At 39.0% G+C, this 14696-nt stretch overlaps 1 protein-coding gene across 3 annotated transcripts in view; it reads left to right on the forward strand.

Moving 5' to 3' along the window:
* EPS15 (epidermal growth factor receptor pathway substrate 15) overlaps positions 1-14696 on the forward strand; it is a 166255-nt gene that overhangs the window by 43040 nt on the left and 108519 nt on the right. Inside the window, exons 1-5 of one of the 3 annotated variants that reach the window (XM_033226409.1) lie at positions 4004-4099; positions 5493-5582; positions 7355-7402; positions 10549-10644; positions 14415-14480. In XM_033226409.1, coding sequence (XP_033082300.1) covers positions 4097-4099; positions 5493-5582; positions 7355-7402; positions 10549-10644; positions 14415-14480 — 303 coding nt within the window. In that variant the 5' untranslated portion in view covers positions 4004-4096. Of the gene's footprint in view, positions 1-4003; positions 4100-5492; positions 5583-7354; positions 7403-10548; positions 10645-14414; positions 14481-14696 lie in introns of those variants that run through there. The other 2 variants (XM_033226407.1, XM_033226410.1) reach the window with 2 other exon arrangements.

The raw sequence follows: 14696 nt of genomic DNA on the forward strand, positions 1-14696 counted from the left end.
AAAATAAAGGGATGGAGAAAGATCTACCAAGCAAATGGAAGCAAAAAATAAAAAGCAGGGAATGCAATCCTCATCTGTAATAAAGCAGACTTTAAACCAACAAAGATCAGAAGAGATAAAGAAGGCCATTACATGATGGTAAAGGGATGAATTCAACAAGAAGAGCTAACTATCCTAAATATATATGCACCAATACAGGAGCACCCAGATTCATAAAGCAAGTCCTTAGAGACCTACAAAGAGACTTAGACTTCCACACAATAATAATGGGAGACTCTAATACCCCACTGTCTACATTAGACAGATCAGTGAGACAGAAAGTTAACAAAGATACCCAGGAATTGAACTCAGCTCTGCACCAAGTGGACCTGATAGACATCTACAGAACTCTACACCCCAAATCAACAGAATATACATTCTTCTCAGCACCACATCACACTCATTCCAAAACTGACCCCATAGTTGGAAGTAAAGCACTCCTCAGCAAATGTAAAAGAACAGAAATCATAACAAACTGTCTCTCAGACCACAGTGCAATCAAATTAGAACTCAGGTTTAAGAAACTCACTCAAAACCGCTCAACTACATGGAAACTGAACAACCTGCTTCTGAGTGACTACTGAGTACATAACGAAATGAAGGCAGAAATAAAGATGTTCTTTGAAACCAGTGAGAACAAAGACGCAACATACCAGAATCTCTGGGACACATTTAAAGCAGTGTGTAGAGGGAAATTTATAGCATTAAATGCCCACAAGAGAAAGCAGGAAAGATCTAAAATTGACAACCTAGCATCACAATTAAAAGAGCTAGAGAAGCAAGAGCAAACACATTCAAAAGCTAGGAGAAGGCAAGAAATAACTAAGATCAGAGCAGAACTGAAGGAGATGGAAAAAACCCTTCAAAAAAATCAATGAATCCAAGAGCTGGTTATTTGAAAAGATCAACAAAATTGATAGACTGCTAGCAAGACTAATAAAGAAGAAAAGAGAGAAGAATCAAATAGACGCAATAAAAAATGATAAAGGGGATATCACCGCCTTTCCCACAGAAATACAAACTACCATCAGAGAATACTATAAACACCTTTATGCAAATAAACTAGAAGATCTAGAAGAAATGGACACATACACCCTCCCAAGACTAAACCAAGAAGAAGTTGAAACCCTGAATAGACCAATAACAGGCTCTGAAATTGAGGCAATAATTAGTAACCTACTAACCAAAAAAAGTCCAGGATCAGATGGATTCACAGTGAATTCTATCAGAGGTACAAAGAGGAGCTGGTACCATTCCTTCTGAAACTATTCCAATCAATAGAAAAAGAGAGAATCCTTCCTAACTCATTTTATGAGGCCAACATCATCCTGATACCAAAGCCTGGCAGAGACACAACAAAAAAAGAGAATTTTAGACCAATATCCCTGATGAACATCGATGCAAAAATCCTCAATAAAATACTGGCAAACCGAATCCAGCAGCGCATCAAAAAGCTTATCCACCACGAGCAAGTTGGCTTCAGGCCTGGGATGCAAGGCTGGTTCAACATACACAAATCAATAAACATACTCCATCACATAAACGGAACCAAAGACAAAACCACATGATTATCTCAGTAGATGCAGAAAAGGCCTTTGACAAAATTCATCAGCCCTTCATGCTAAAAACTCTTAATAAACTAGGTATTGATGGGATGTGTCTCAAAATAATAAGAGCTATTTATGACAGACCCACAGCCAATATCATACTGAATGGGCAAAAGCTGGAAGCATTCCCTTTGAAAACTGGCACAAGACAGGGATGCCCTCTCTTACCACTCCTATTCAACATAGTGTTGGAAGTTCTGGCCAGGGCAGTCAGGCAGGAGAAAGAAATAAAGGGTATTCAATTAGGAAATAAGGAAGTCAAATGGTCCCTGTTTGCAGATGACATGATTGTATATTTAGAAAACCCCATTGTCTCAGCCCAAAATCTCCTTAAGTTGATGAGCAACTTCAGCAAAGTCTCAGGATACAAAATCAGTGTGCAAAAATCACAGCCATTCTTATACACCAAAAACAGACAAACAGAGAGCCAAATCATGAATGAACTCCCATTAACAATTGCTTCAAAGAGAATAAAATACCTAGGAATCCAACTTACAAGGGATGTGAAGGACCTCTTGAAGGAGAACTACAAACCACTGCTCAATGAAATAAAAGAGGACACAAACAAATGGAAGAACATTCCATATTCCTGGATAGGAAGAATCAATATTGTGAAAATGGCCATACTGCCCAAGGTAATTTATAGATTCAATGTCATCCCCATTAAGCTACCAATGACTTTCTTCACAGAATTGGAAAAAACTACTGTAAAGTTCATGTGGAACCAAAAAAGAGCCGGCATTGCCAAGACAATCCTAAGCCAAAAGAACAAAGCTGGAGGCATCATGCTACCTGACTTCAAACTATACTACAAGGCTACAGTAACCAAAACAGAGATATAGACCAATGGAACAGAACAGAAATAATATCACACATCTACAACCATCTGATCTTTGACAAATGTGACAAAAAGAAATGGGGAAAGGATTCCCTATTTAATAAATGGTGCTGGGAAAACTGGCTAGCCATATGCAGAAAGCTGAAACTGGATCCCTTCCTTACACCTTATACAAAAATTAATTCAGCATGAATTAAAGACTTAAATGTTAGACCTAAAACCATAAAAACCCTAGAGGAAAACCTAGGCAATACCATTCAGGACATAGGCATGGGCAAGAACTTCATGACTAAAACACCAAAAGCAACGGCAACAAAAGCCAAAATAAACAAATGGGATCTAATTAAACTAAAGAGCTCCTGCACAGCAAAAGAAACTACCGTCAGAGTAAACAGGCAACCTATAGAATGGGAGAAAATTTTTGCAATCTTACCCATCTGACAAAGGGCTAATATCCAGAATCTACAAAGAACTCAAACAAATTTACAAGAAAAAGATCAGATAACTCCATCAAAAAGTGGTTGAAGGATATGAACAGACACTTCTCAAAAGAAGACATTTATGCAGCCAACAGACACATGAAAAAATGCTCATCATCACTCGCCATCAGAGAAATGCAAATCAAAACCACAGTGAGATACCATCTCACACCAGTTAGAATGGCGATCATTAAAAAGTCAGGAAACAACAGGTGCTGGACAGGATGTGGAGAAATAGGAACACTTTTACACTGTTGGTGGGAGTGTAAACTAGTTCAACCATTGAGGAAGACAGTGTGGCGATTCCTCAAGGATCTAGAACTAGAAATACCATTTGACCCAGCCATCCCATTACTTGGTATATACCCAAAGGATTATATATCATGCTGCTATAAAGACACATGAACACGTATGTTTATTGTGGCACTATTCGCAGTAGCAGAGAGTTGGAACCAACCCCAGTGTCCATTAATGATAGACTGGATTAAGAAAATGTGGCACATATACACCATGGAATACCATGCAGCCATAAAAAGGGATGAGTTCATGTCCTTTGTAGGGATGTGGATGAAGCTGGAAACCATCATTCTGAGCAAACTATTCCAAGAAGAGAAAACCAAACACCGCATGTTCTCACTTATAGGTGGGAATTGAGCAAGAGAATACTCGGACACAGGGTGGGGAATATCACACTGGGGCCTGTTGTGGGGTGGAGACAGGGGAAGGGATAGCATTAGGAGATATACCTAATGTAAAGGACGAGTTAATGGGTGCGGCACACCAACATGGCACATGTATACATATGTAACAGACCTGCACGTTGTGCACATGTGCCCTAGAACTTAAAGTATAAAAAAAAAAAAAGAAAACTATTTCATTCGGTTTACAGAAGCAGAGGCTACTAAGTTGAGGGTCTCAGAAAGGGCTTATGTACATAGCTACTAAAAAATAGAACATTATAATAATACCAACAGTATTCCAAGTAAATAACCATAATTAAATTTTCCTCAACAGTTCATTCAGTCCTGTGTAATTCTTGTTCAGCTGAATCTTGGATTGGAAGTCTGCTTTTCTGAAGTACATCTTCTTCTTGACTGAAAAGAGTTCTGGAAATCCTGACTTCATCTACCAATATGGTCTGAAAGTCGTGTGATGTCAGCTGAGAAGTCTTTATCCAAAAATCCACTTTTTAAAATGCTAATAATTCAGACTATATCAAAAGTATAGTCATTTTCATGAGGCTCTAAGACTCTTTGTTGAAGATATATCAGCTTCTGGCCTTGCCTATGGCAGAGCCTTTAGGCAAGCATCAGAATACCTCAGAAACTGCCTATAGATGACAAAGACTAAATGTTTATATTATTAGGATAACCAAAAGAATGGAATATAGTAAAATTCTTTATTGGGATACGATACATAATTATTTCATAGAGTTTGAACGATGTTTCCCCTGAATGCTTCTATATTTAATGGGTTATGTTGGGTATGGATATTTGTTTTCCATGCTGATCAGGAAGCAGGCAAAGAAAAGGAGTTCTGGAGAATTCTACAGGCAGGTTTCCCAACCCTTCTACTTCCCCTTATTCCAGCTTTGAAGGATTAGGCCATATTTTTCTTCTTTGCCAAGTGCTTGATTTTTCCCATGTTCTACCACTTGAAAGAAAGGTTTTCCATTTTGCTTCTTTGCTAGGATTGGACTGTCCAGAATGCTTTGTACAGTATATGTTTACAGTAAACTTAATCTTTTAACTGAACTGGAAAAACATATCTCACAAGTATACTAGTACCCTGTTACCTTTCCCATGACTTCTTAAAATGTACTTTTTATTTTTACAAATGGAACTTTAGGAAGTCTTTACAAAAATGAGGTGTTTTTTTTTTTCCCTGTTTTTTGTTTTTTTTCTGTTCTTGTGACCTCATTCTGTCTTAAAGGAAAGTCCCCGGTTAGTTAAAATGATATGTTCCCTAATATGTTTTAGGAACTTAACAGCTTTAAAAATGTTTCTTCAAGTTTGTTATGGAATCACTGCTGGTTTTAGAGCTGCTATTGCTTTGATTTGTTTTAAAGTGCTGCAGTTCCTAAGAGTAGGTATAAAAAGTGAAAGTTGATTATTGAAAGATGTTTGAAGAGGCACGTAACGTGCAACTATTCCTATTTGTCAAAAGACCTCCGTAGGAAATGTTTCCCTTTTCTTCCTAGTGCCATTTAATTGGAATTTAAATGACAGCTATAGAAGATATGTGTTGATGTTACAACTCCACGAATTTGCTTTGACATCCTCTGAGCTTCACTTTTCTCATTTGTATAGTAGGGCATGATTAAAAAAACACTTTGTAAATTGCTAGTGCTGTCTATATAGTACTCTACTCATATGTCTCTCCACATACTCTTTGACCCATGGTAGTCAAAGGATTCTCATTCCTTTCTTGCAAAAGCCAGGTCCCAAATCACAGGGATGGAAGGCAGGTAAATGGTGATAATTTTGCCTTTGTATTTTGTTGTCAACTTATGGATTTGTATCTTTTCAGGTTGATACAGGCAATACTGGAAGGGTGTTTGCTTCTGATGCTGCTGCTTTCCTGAAAAAATCAGGGCTTCCAGACTTGATACTTGGAAAGGTAGTATTTGTTCATTATAACTAGATTATGAGTTTGTAAGGAATATGTAGTATAGATGAACTGGATTCAAATTTAGAAAGACATCATCAAGAAATTTAGAAGTTAGAACCCAGTCATATAAACCATTTTAATAATAGGATGAAGGGAATTTGTAGCGTAGTGATTTACCTTCTTGAAAAGTAAGAGGTTTTTCAGGTTTTTAGAAACAAACTACTTTTTAATAGGATAAAATGAGGAAGTAATAAGGACATTTGGTGGGGAGAAACAGTGAAGACTGGGAATCTTGCCACACACTCAAACTTGGCTCTATCCCTATTTCTTCTGTTATAACTGTCTCTGTTTAATGTGTGGTGAATAGAGTGGGGGATGAGAGGCTTTAAAAAGAGCACAAAGAGATGGAAAGCCCCTCCGCTGTCTACGCCTTATACATGATATTGATATATATTCAAAATCCTGAAAAATAATCACTATTAATAATTATTCACAAATAAACATTAATCATCTCGACCTGCACATAGAAAAGAATATCTTTTTTTTTTTTTTTTGAGACGGAGTCTTGCTATGTCACCCAGGCTGGAGTGCAGTGGCCGGTTCTCAGCTCACTGCAAGCTCCGCCTCCCGGGTTTACGCCATTCTCCTGCCTCAGCCTCCCGAGTAGCTGGGACTACATTAGCTGGGACTACAGGCTCCCGCCACCTCACCCGGCTATTTTTTTTTTTTGTATTTTTTAGTAGAGACGGGGTTTCACCGTGTTAGCCAGGATGGTCTTGATCTCCTGACCTTGTGATCCGCCCGTCTCGGCCTCCCAAAGTGCTGGGATTACAGGCTTGAGCCACCGCGCCCGGCCGCAGAAAAGAATATCTTAAGGATCCAAAATCAAGAATAGTATGTACGTTATAGTAGAAAGAGCATTGGTGTCAGAGTTAGAACTTGGATTAGTGAAAAAGGCATGTGACTGGAAGTTAGAACTTATGTTTCACTTCTTTCCCTGGTGACTTAAATGTTCTTGAGCCAAGTCACTTACTCTCATTGGGCCTTAGTATCTTTGTGAAGGGTTGCACTAAATCAGGGGTGCCCAATCTTTTGGCTTCCCTGGGCCACATTGAAAGAAGGATTGTCTTGGGCCACACATAAAATACATTAACACTAATAATAGCTGATGAGCAACAACAACAACAAAAAATCGTTTAAAAACCCTCTTAATTTATTAAAGAAAGTTTATGAATTTGTGTTGGGCCATGTTCAAAGCTGTCTTGGGCTGCATGTGGCCTGTGGGCTGCAAGTTGGACAAGCTTGCACTAAATAATCTTTAAGACTTCTTTCTACTCTTTTTTTTTTTTTTTTTTTTTTTTTTTGAGGTGGAGTCTCGCTCTGTCACCCAGGCTGGAGTGCAGTGGCCGGATCTCAGCTCATTGCAAGCTCCGCCTCCCGGGTTCCCGCCATTCTCCTGCCTCAGCCTCCGGAGTAGCTGGGACTACAGGCGCCCGCCACCGCGCCCGGCTAGTTTTTTTTTTTGTATTTTTTTTAGTAGAGACGGGGTTTCACCGTATTAGCCAGGATGGTCTCGATCTCCTGACCTCGTGATCCGCCCGTCTCGGCCTCCCAAAGTGCTGGGATTACAGGCTTGAGCCACCGCGCCCGGCCTTCTACTCTTAATTCTATGATTCTTGGATCTGATTACCAGAGAGCATGAGGTTGTAAATAGCAGAGATTTCATTTATCATTCAGATGACTTTTAAAATATACATTGATATTTTCCCCCTAAATTTCAGATTTGGGATTTAGCCGACACAGATGGCAAAGGTATCCTGAACAAACAAGTAAGTTTCAGATATTCATATGATTTTTTTTTTTTTTTGAGTGATTCAAAATAAAAAATAGCCAGCAGGGGTTTTTTGTATTTTGAAGCTAAGAGTTGGTTTTTACCAGCATTAGGGTTTTGCCTAGGGCAAGTGTGTAACAATGAAAGTATTTCCAGTCACTAGATGTTAATAGAAGTCTTAATAGTTAGTGTTAGTTTGGTGACATTGTTCTCCTGGAGTTTATTTTTCTGTCTTTCAGAGAGACTTTGCTCTTTAATTAATTTTCCTAGTTACATAGTGTTATAAGTAAAAGTGAATGTTATTAAGTAAGTGTTAAGATGGTATTGTCTAGTAGATTTGAAGATTTGAAAGGAAGCTCTTGGTTAGTCACATGTGAGATGTGAGTATTCTTGTCTAGGTCTTACCCCTGATATATAAACCAAAAAGTGGTTTACAAACCAGAAGTAAATTCTTGACCAGAATACATAAAAGTGGTTATGTCCAAGGGTGTTGAATACCATCAGTGTACTCTGAAGTTCTGATTGTTGGGGGTGGATTTCAGAGTTGTATAAGGATTGAATTCCAAGTTTGCTCAGTGCCACTGCTCAAAGTTAGGCCTCCTCCCCACCCCCAGCATAGCTGAAGCAGGATCAAAGCCAGATATTGGAGAAATTTGATGAGAGGGTCAGAATATCCAGTCTTTTAATTAAGATTTCAGGGCTAGATTGTAGTTCCCATTCGAGTCTCTGTGTAGAAGGGCTACTTGGTATATTGGAGGCATAGGAAAACAAAATTCATATGGGCCCACCTAGGTGCCATGTACTCAGCCAGCAAATATTTGTTGAATACCTATGATGAACCAGGCTTTAGAAATATAGAGGTTAACATGATAGATGTGGTCACTGTCTTAAGGTTTTACAGTGAAATAAATTTTTTACTTATAATTCTTGGAGTTTGGATATTGAGTTTGAGTTGCCTTATTACTTCCAGGTGGCTGGATTTATGAGTCTGTAGTTAAACTTTGAATTTCCATTGGAGGCATAGTTTTTTTTTTTTTTTTTTGAGACAGAGCCTTGCTCTGTCACCCAGGCTGGAGTACAGTGGCGTGATCTTGGCTCACCGCAACCTCTGCCTCCAGGATTCAAGTGATTCTCCCATCTCAGCCTCCTGAGTAGCTGGGATTACAGGCATATGCCTCCGCACCCGGCTAATTTTTTTGTATTTTTAGTAGAGATGGAGTTTCACTATATTGGCCCGGCAGGTCTTAAACTCCTGACCTCAAGTAATCCACCCACCTTGGCCTCCCAAAGTGCTGGGATTACAGGTATGAGCCACCTGCCTGGCACAGATTTTTAAGTTAGCGTATGAATGAAAGAGAAGAAACCAATACTTAATGAATTTCCATGTGACAAAAATTACACTAGGCAATTTCCTCCTGCAGCATGGTTTTTATTTTGTTGCTCATAATACATTGCAAGGTAGGTATTAGCCCCCCTTTTATGGAAGGATTTTAGCTTGCCCATGGCCTCACAACTATAAGCAGCAGAATTAGAATTTAATGGAAAATTATTTCACTTCATAGCCCATCCATACTGTGGTAATAGACTTGATTACTTAAGAGTAATTGAATCTCAAATAGAGTGAGAAAAGAAAGAGGGTCATGTTAGAATACTTAGAATACCAGCAGTTAGAGAAGACATTGACTCCAACAGAAGAGACTTGAAAGGTCAGAAGAGACCTAGGAGGGATTTGTGAAGCTGTTTGGTGGAGGAGAGCTTCCAGGAGGATAGTTTCCCAGGCTGCAGAGAGAATAATCAGGATGAGGCTTTTGTTTGTTTGTTTGTTTGTTTGTTTTAGGGCTGTTTGGTAGCTGGGAGATTATTTGTGACATAGGCGGTAGTTTTTCTAGCTAATCATAGGAGTTGAAGTCAGATTGCACAGAAGTTTGTGGAATGAATGAGAAGAAAAGGGGATATCTTGAAATAGCATTTTTTCAAGAATTGAGTGAAGGCAAGGGATTGTATAAAGCAGACAATCTGCAAGGTGGTAAGAATGGGTTATGAATTGGGTATGAAGGGTGTAGGGGAGAGTACGGGAGTTGAGAAAAGTAGTGAAGGGTTGATTACATCAGCAACTATATACTAGGGTACTGACAGGTTGGACAAATTGTAACTTGTGTAAAGACTTTTGTTATCATGTCTATTCCCAGACACTAACTCAAAACAGCTGAAAACCAGTTGCTTCAGCTTCTTTGCATTTATTTATTAAGTTTTGGACTAAGACATCAACTGCTAAAAATCCAAGGACTTTTGGGAGAGATTTATAAGTATTTTGAAGTTAAACTGTTACATAATTTTTTTTGATGTTGCACAGTTATTTTCTGTAGTTTTTCTGGAATCACAGTGATTAAGTCATTTGAATTACTGTCCCAGTTTCAAAATTTATAATCTCACAATCCAGAGATGACTTTTCATAACATTTTAGGTATTATTTTCTTCTGGGCTTTTTCTCTAATTCTTTTTTTCTCATTTAAATGATAAAATACATCTCTTAATATCATTAAATATTATTTGTATTTTTTTGGTTTGTCTGTTGCTTTTTTTGAAGCAGAGTCTCACTCTGTCACCCAGGCTGGAGTGCAGTGGTGCGATCTCGGCTCACTGCAACCTTTGCCTTCCAGGTTCAAGTGATTCTCCTGCCTCAGCCTCCTAAGTAGCTGGGTCTACCGGTGCACGCCACCACACCTGGCTAATTTTTGTGTTTTTAGTAGAGATGGGGTTTCTCCGGGTTGGCCAGGCTGGTCTCGTACTCCTGACCTCAAGTGATCTGCCCACCTCGGCCTCCCAAAGTGCTGAGCTTACTACAGGTGTGAGCCACTGTGCCTGGCCCTAAGTATTATTTAAAACATTAGTATTCTGTATGGTTTCCACTATCTGTATGTATTTTCCCATTTATATTATTAATAATGATTCATAAATATTAGGAACATCTTTGTAATGGGATTTTTCTGCAAGATATTTTTGAAGCAAATACGCTACTTGTTGCTACATAAGACCTCTGTAGTAATTAAGAATTGTTTTATATTTTGAGATTGTAAGTATGTGTGCAGGTAGGTAGGTAGGTAGAGGGAGAATGCTCTTAACATTCATACTTTTCTTTCTTAGGAATTCTTTGTTGCTTTGCGTCTTGTAGCATGCGCCCAGAATGGATTGGAAGTTTCACTAAGTAGTTTGAACCTGGCTGTTCCTCCACCAAGATTTGTAAGAAATGCTTTTAGATTTAAATCGTATTTAATTTTTATGACACCATGTTATTTGAGAATTAAAAGTAATATATTAAAAGGAATTTTCCCTTAGGCCGTTTTACTCAGCTACTTGACTTTTTTTCCCCTATTGGCTACTGCTGTTTTTAGTTAATTTCTTGTGTATCCTTCCAGAGTTATTATATGTATATGTAAAAAAATATAGGCTGGGCGAGGTGGCTCACGCCTGTAATCCCAACACTTTGGGAGGCTGAAGTGGGAGGATCACTTGAGCCCAGGAGTTCAAGACTAACTGGGAAACAAAGCGAGACCCCATCTCTACTAAAATATAAAATTTATCCGAGTGTGTTGGTATGCACGTCTGGTCCCAGCTACTTGGGAGGCTGAGATGGGAGGGTCATTTGAGCCTGGGAGTTCAATGCTGCAGTGAGCCATGATCACACTGTCGCTCTCCAACCTGGTTGATGGCTCAAGACCCTGTCTTAAAAAAAAAAAAAAAGAAAAGAAAAGAAACATAAATACTTATTTTCTTATTTTACGTTAATTGTAGCATGCTATATATTAATAGTCCCCAACCTTTTTTGCACCAGGGACCGGTTTCATGGAAGACAGTTTTTCCATGGACCTGGGAGGGATGGATGGTTTCAGAATGAAACTGTTCCACATCATCAGGTGTTAGATTCTTATAAGTAGCGTGTGACCTAGATCCCTCACATGCGCAATTCACAATAGGGTTCGTGCTCCTATGAGAATCTAATGCTGCTGCTGATCTGACAGGAGTTGGAGCTCAGGCCATAATGCTTGCCCACCAGCTGCTCACCTGCTACTGTACAGCACAGTTCCTAACAGGCCATGGACGGGTACCGCCAGTTTGTGGCCGGGGGATTTGGGGACTCCTTCTATACACATAATTCTATACCTTTTATAAGTAGCTTATTAAGTTTTAGAGTTATTTATATATAATTACATAGAAGCTTCCACTTTGTTTTTTATAGCTGTGTAGTATTTCTTTGCTTGTGTTTATGATTAACTTTCTATTGATAGACTTTTAGGTTATTTTGACTCTTTCATTATAAAAAAATGCTGCAATGAATAATAACCTTGGACATATGTTATTTTGCATGTACAGGAATGTATTTATATGTGTTAATTCCCAAAAGTAGAAATGCTGTTCAAAAGTTTTTGCCTTTGTAATTTCTATGTATTTTGTCAACTTGCTTTCAGTAGTTCACCCTCCCTCCAGCAATTGTTTGAGTGCCTGTTTCTGTACACTTTGGCTGGCATACTTTGGTTAAACTTTTAGATCTTTGTCAGCTTGATAAGTGACAGATAGTATGTAATTTTAAATTTATCCTTTTGGTTTTATGGAGTGAGGTTGAATAGCTTTTCTTGTGCTAATAATAGCTTTTTTTTTTTTTTTTTTTTTGAGACGGAGTCTCGCTCTGCCGCCCAAGCTGGAGTGCAGTGGCTGGATCTCAGCTCACTGCAAGCTCCGCCTCCCGGGTTTATGCCATTCTCCTGCCTCAGCCTCCCGAGTAGCTGGGACTACAGACGCCCGCCACCTTGCCCGGCTAGTTTTTTGTATTTTTTAGTAGAGACGGGGTTTCACCGTGTTAGCCAGGATGGTCTCTATCTCCTGACCTCGTGATCCGCCCGTCTCAGCCTCCCAAAGTGCTGGGATTACAGGCTTGAGCCACTGCACCCGGCCAATAATAGCTTTCTTATAAGCTTTTCTTATGTTTACATTGCCTTTATATGAATGTCTGTTTATACCTTTTGCCCATTTTTCTTGGTTGGTGCTCTTTTACTTATTGAATTCTAGGGCCTGTTTAGTTATTAGGACATTAACTCTTTGTCTGTATGAGTTGCAAGTCTTTTTTTCCTATTATGTCATTTGTCTTTTTTTTTTTTTTTTTTTTTAAGAAACAGGATCTTGCTATGTTGCCCAGGCTAACCTTGAATTCCTGGGCACAAGTGGTACTTCTGCCTTAGCCTCCCAAATAGCTGGAACAGTTGGCATGTACTACTGAGCCTGGCTTATTATTGTCTTTTGTGTACAGGTTAAAAGTTTTTATTTTTTGTTTTTTACATTTAAGTCAGTATTGATGTAGGATGTGAGTGTATATTCTATTTGTTTTTTTTTTTTTTTTGAGACAGTTTCGCTCTTGTCACCCAGGCTGGAGTGTAGTAGTGCAATCTCGGCTCTCTACAATCTCCACCTCCTGGGTTCAAGTGATTCTCCTGCCTTAGCCTTCTGAGTAGCTGGGTTTATAGGCACCCACCACCACATGTGGCTAATTTTTTTTTTTTGGTAGAGACGGTGTTTCACCATGTTGGTCAGGCTGGTCTTGAACTCCTGTCCTCAGGTGATCTGCCCACCTTGGCCTCCCAAAGTTCTGGGATTACAGACGTGAGCCACCACGTCTAGCCTAGATTCAACTTTATATTTTTTCAGGATGGCTACCCTACAGAAAGTATAGTCAATACAGTTTATTAAATAACCCATCCTTCACTTCCTGTCTCTTTATTCCCTTTGAAATGCCACCTCAATTGTGTGCTAAATTCTCATACGTATTTTGATTGCTTACTAGATATTTTTTGTTCTTACCTATTATCTATTTATCCATACCATATGCTGATGTTACATTGTTTTAATTATCACATTTGGTGACATGTTTTTTAAATCTAGTATGCCTAGTTCTCCCCACCTCACTCCTTTTTTTCCCCAGATATTTTATGGCTCCTCTTGCTTGTTTTTTGTTTTTTTAAATTTTAAGAGATGGCCTCATTCTGTTGCCCAGACTGGAATATGGTGCTGCAATCATAGCTCACTGTTACCTTGAACTCCTGGGCTCAGGTGATCCTCCCAGTAACTAGTTGCTTGTTTTTAAACTCAACATTTTAGAAGTTTTTGGTCTGCATACTAAGAATTTAATTCTACTAAGTTTAGAAAATTTCTGCACTTTTATGTTTAGGCATGTAGTCAGAGGGTTAATTTAGGGATTTGTTGCCTACCTGCATTATAGTCATGCATGGCTTAACAACAGGGATACATTCTGAGAAATGCATCATTAGGCAATTTCATCATTGTGCAAACATCAGAGTGTACAAACCTAGATAGTATAGCCTACAGCATACTTGGGCTACGTGGTATATTGCCTGCTGCCCCTAGCCTAGAAACTAACACAGCACTGAATACCACACTGTACTGAATACTGTAGGCAATTGTAACATGATGGTATTTGTGTATTTAAACAGTAAAGGGGCTGGTCATGGTGGCTCACACCTGTAATCTCAGCACTTTGGGAGGCTGAGGCAGGTGGATCACCTGAGGTCAGGAGTTTAAGACCAGCCTGGCCAACATGGCGAAACCCCATCACAACTAAAAATACAAAAATTAGCCGGGTGTGGTGGTGCATTCCTGTAATCCCAGCTACTCGGAGGCTGAGGCAGGAGAATTGCTTGAACGCGGGAGATGGAGGTTGCAGTGAGCCGAAATCACGCCACTGCACTCCAGCCTGGGTGACAGCAAGACTCCATCTCAAAAACAAAACAAAAGGAACACCAGAAAAGGTACAGTAAAAATACGGTAGTATAATCACTTTGTTTCGTTGTTACTTAGATGGTCTGGTAAATGTAAAATAGTGTCCTATGTGCATTGAGATCTAGCATTTTGTATGAATATATTTAAATCCAAAAACCATTTTTTATTCATTGCTTCTTGATGTGAGAATTTCAGTTCTTCTTGTGCTTTGCTTTCCTCTGTAGCATGATACCAGTAGTCCTTTGCTAATCAGTGGAACCTCTGCAGCTGAGCTCCCATGGGCTGTAAAAGTAAGTAAACTTTGTAACTATTCTCTCACCCCTTCACTGCTTCCTATCCACTCTCTCTCTACCTCTGAAATATATTGCTATCTGCATTAGACTTTCATATATATGCTTAAGGAAAGGTTGGGGAGATGATGTTACTGGTGTTTGTGAGGAATCTTTCAGCTGTCAGTTGTTTTGTGACAGTATTGATCTAATTGTGTATCTCTTATAATGTAAAGA

The sequence above is a fragment of the Trachypithecus francoisi genome, unplaced genomic scaffold (genome assembly GCF_009764315.1).
Source record: "Trachypithecus francoisi isolate TF-2019V2 unplaced genomic scaffold, Tfra_2.0 Lachesis_group12, whole genome shotgun sequence".
NCBI classification, from domain to species: Eukaryota; Metazoa; Chordata; class Mammalia; order Primates; family Cercopithecidae; genus Trachypithecus; species Trachypithecus francoisi.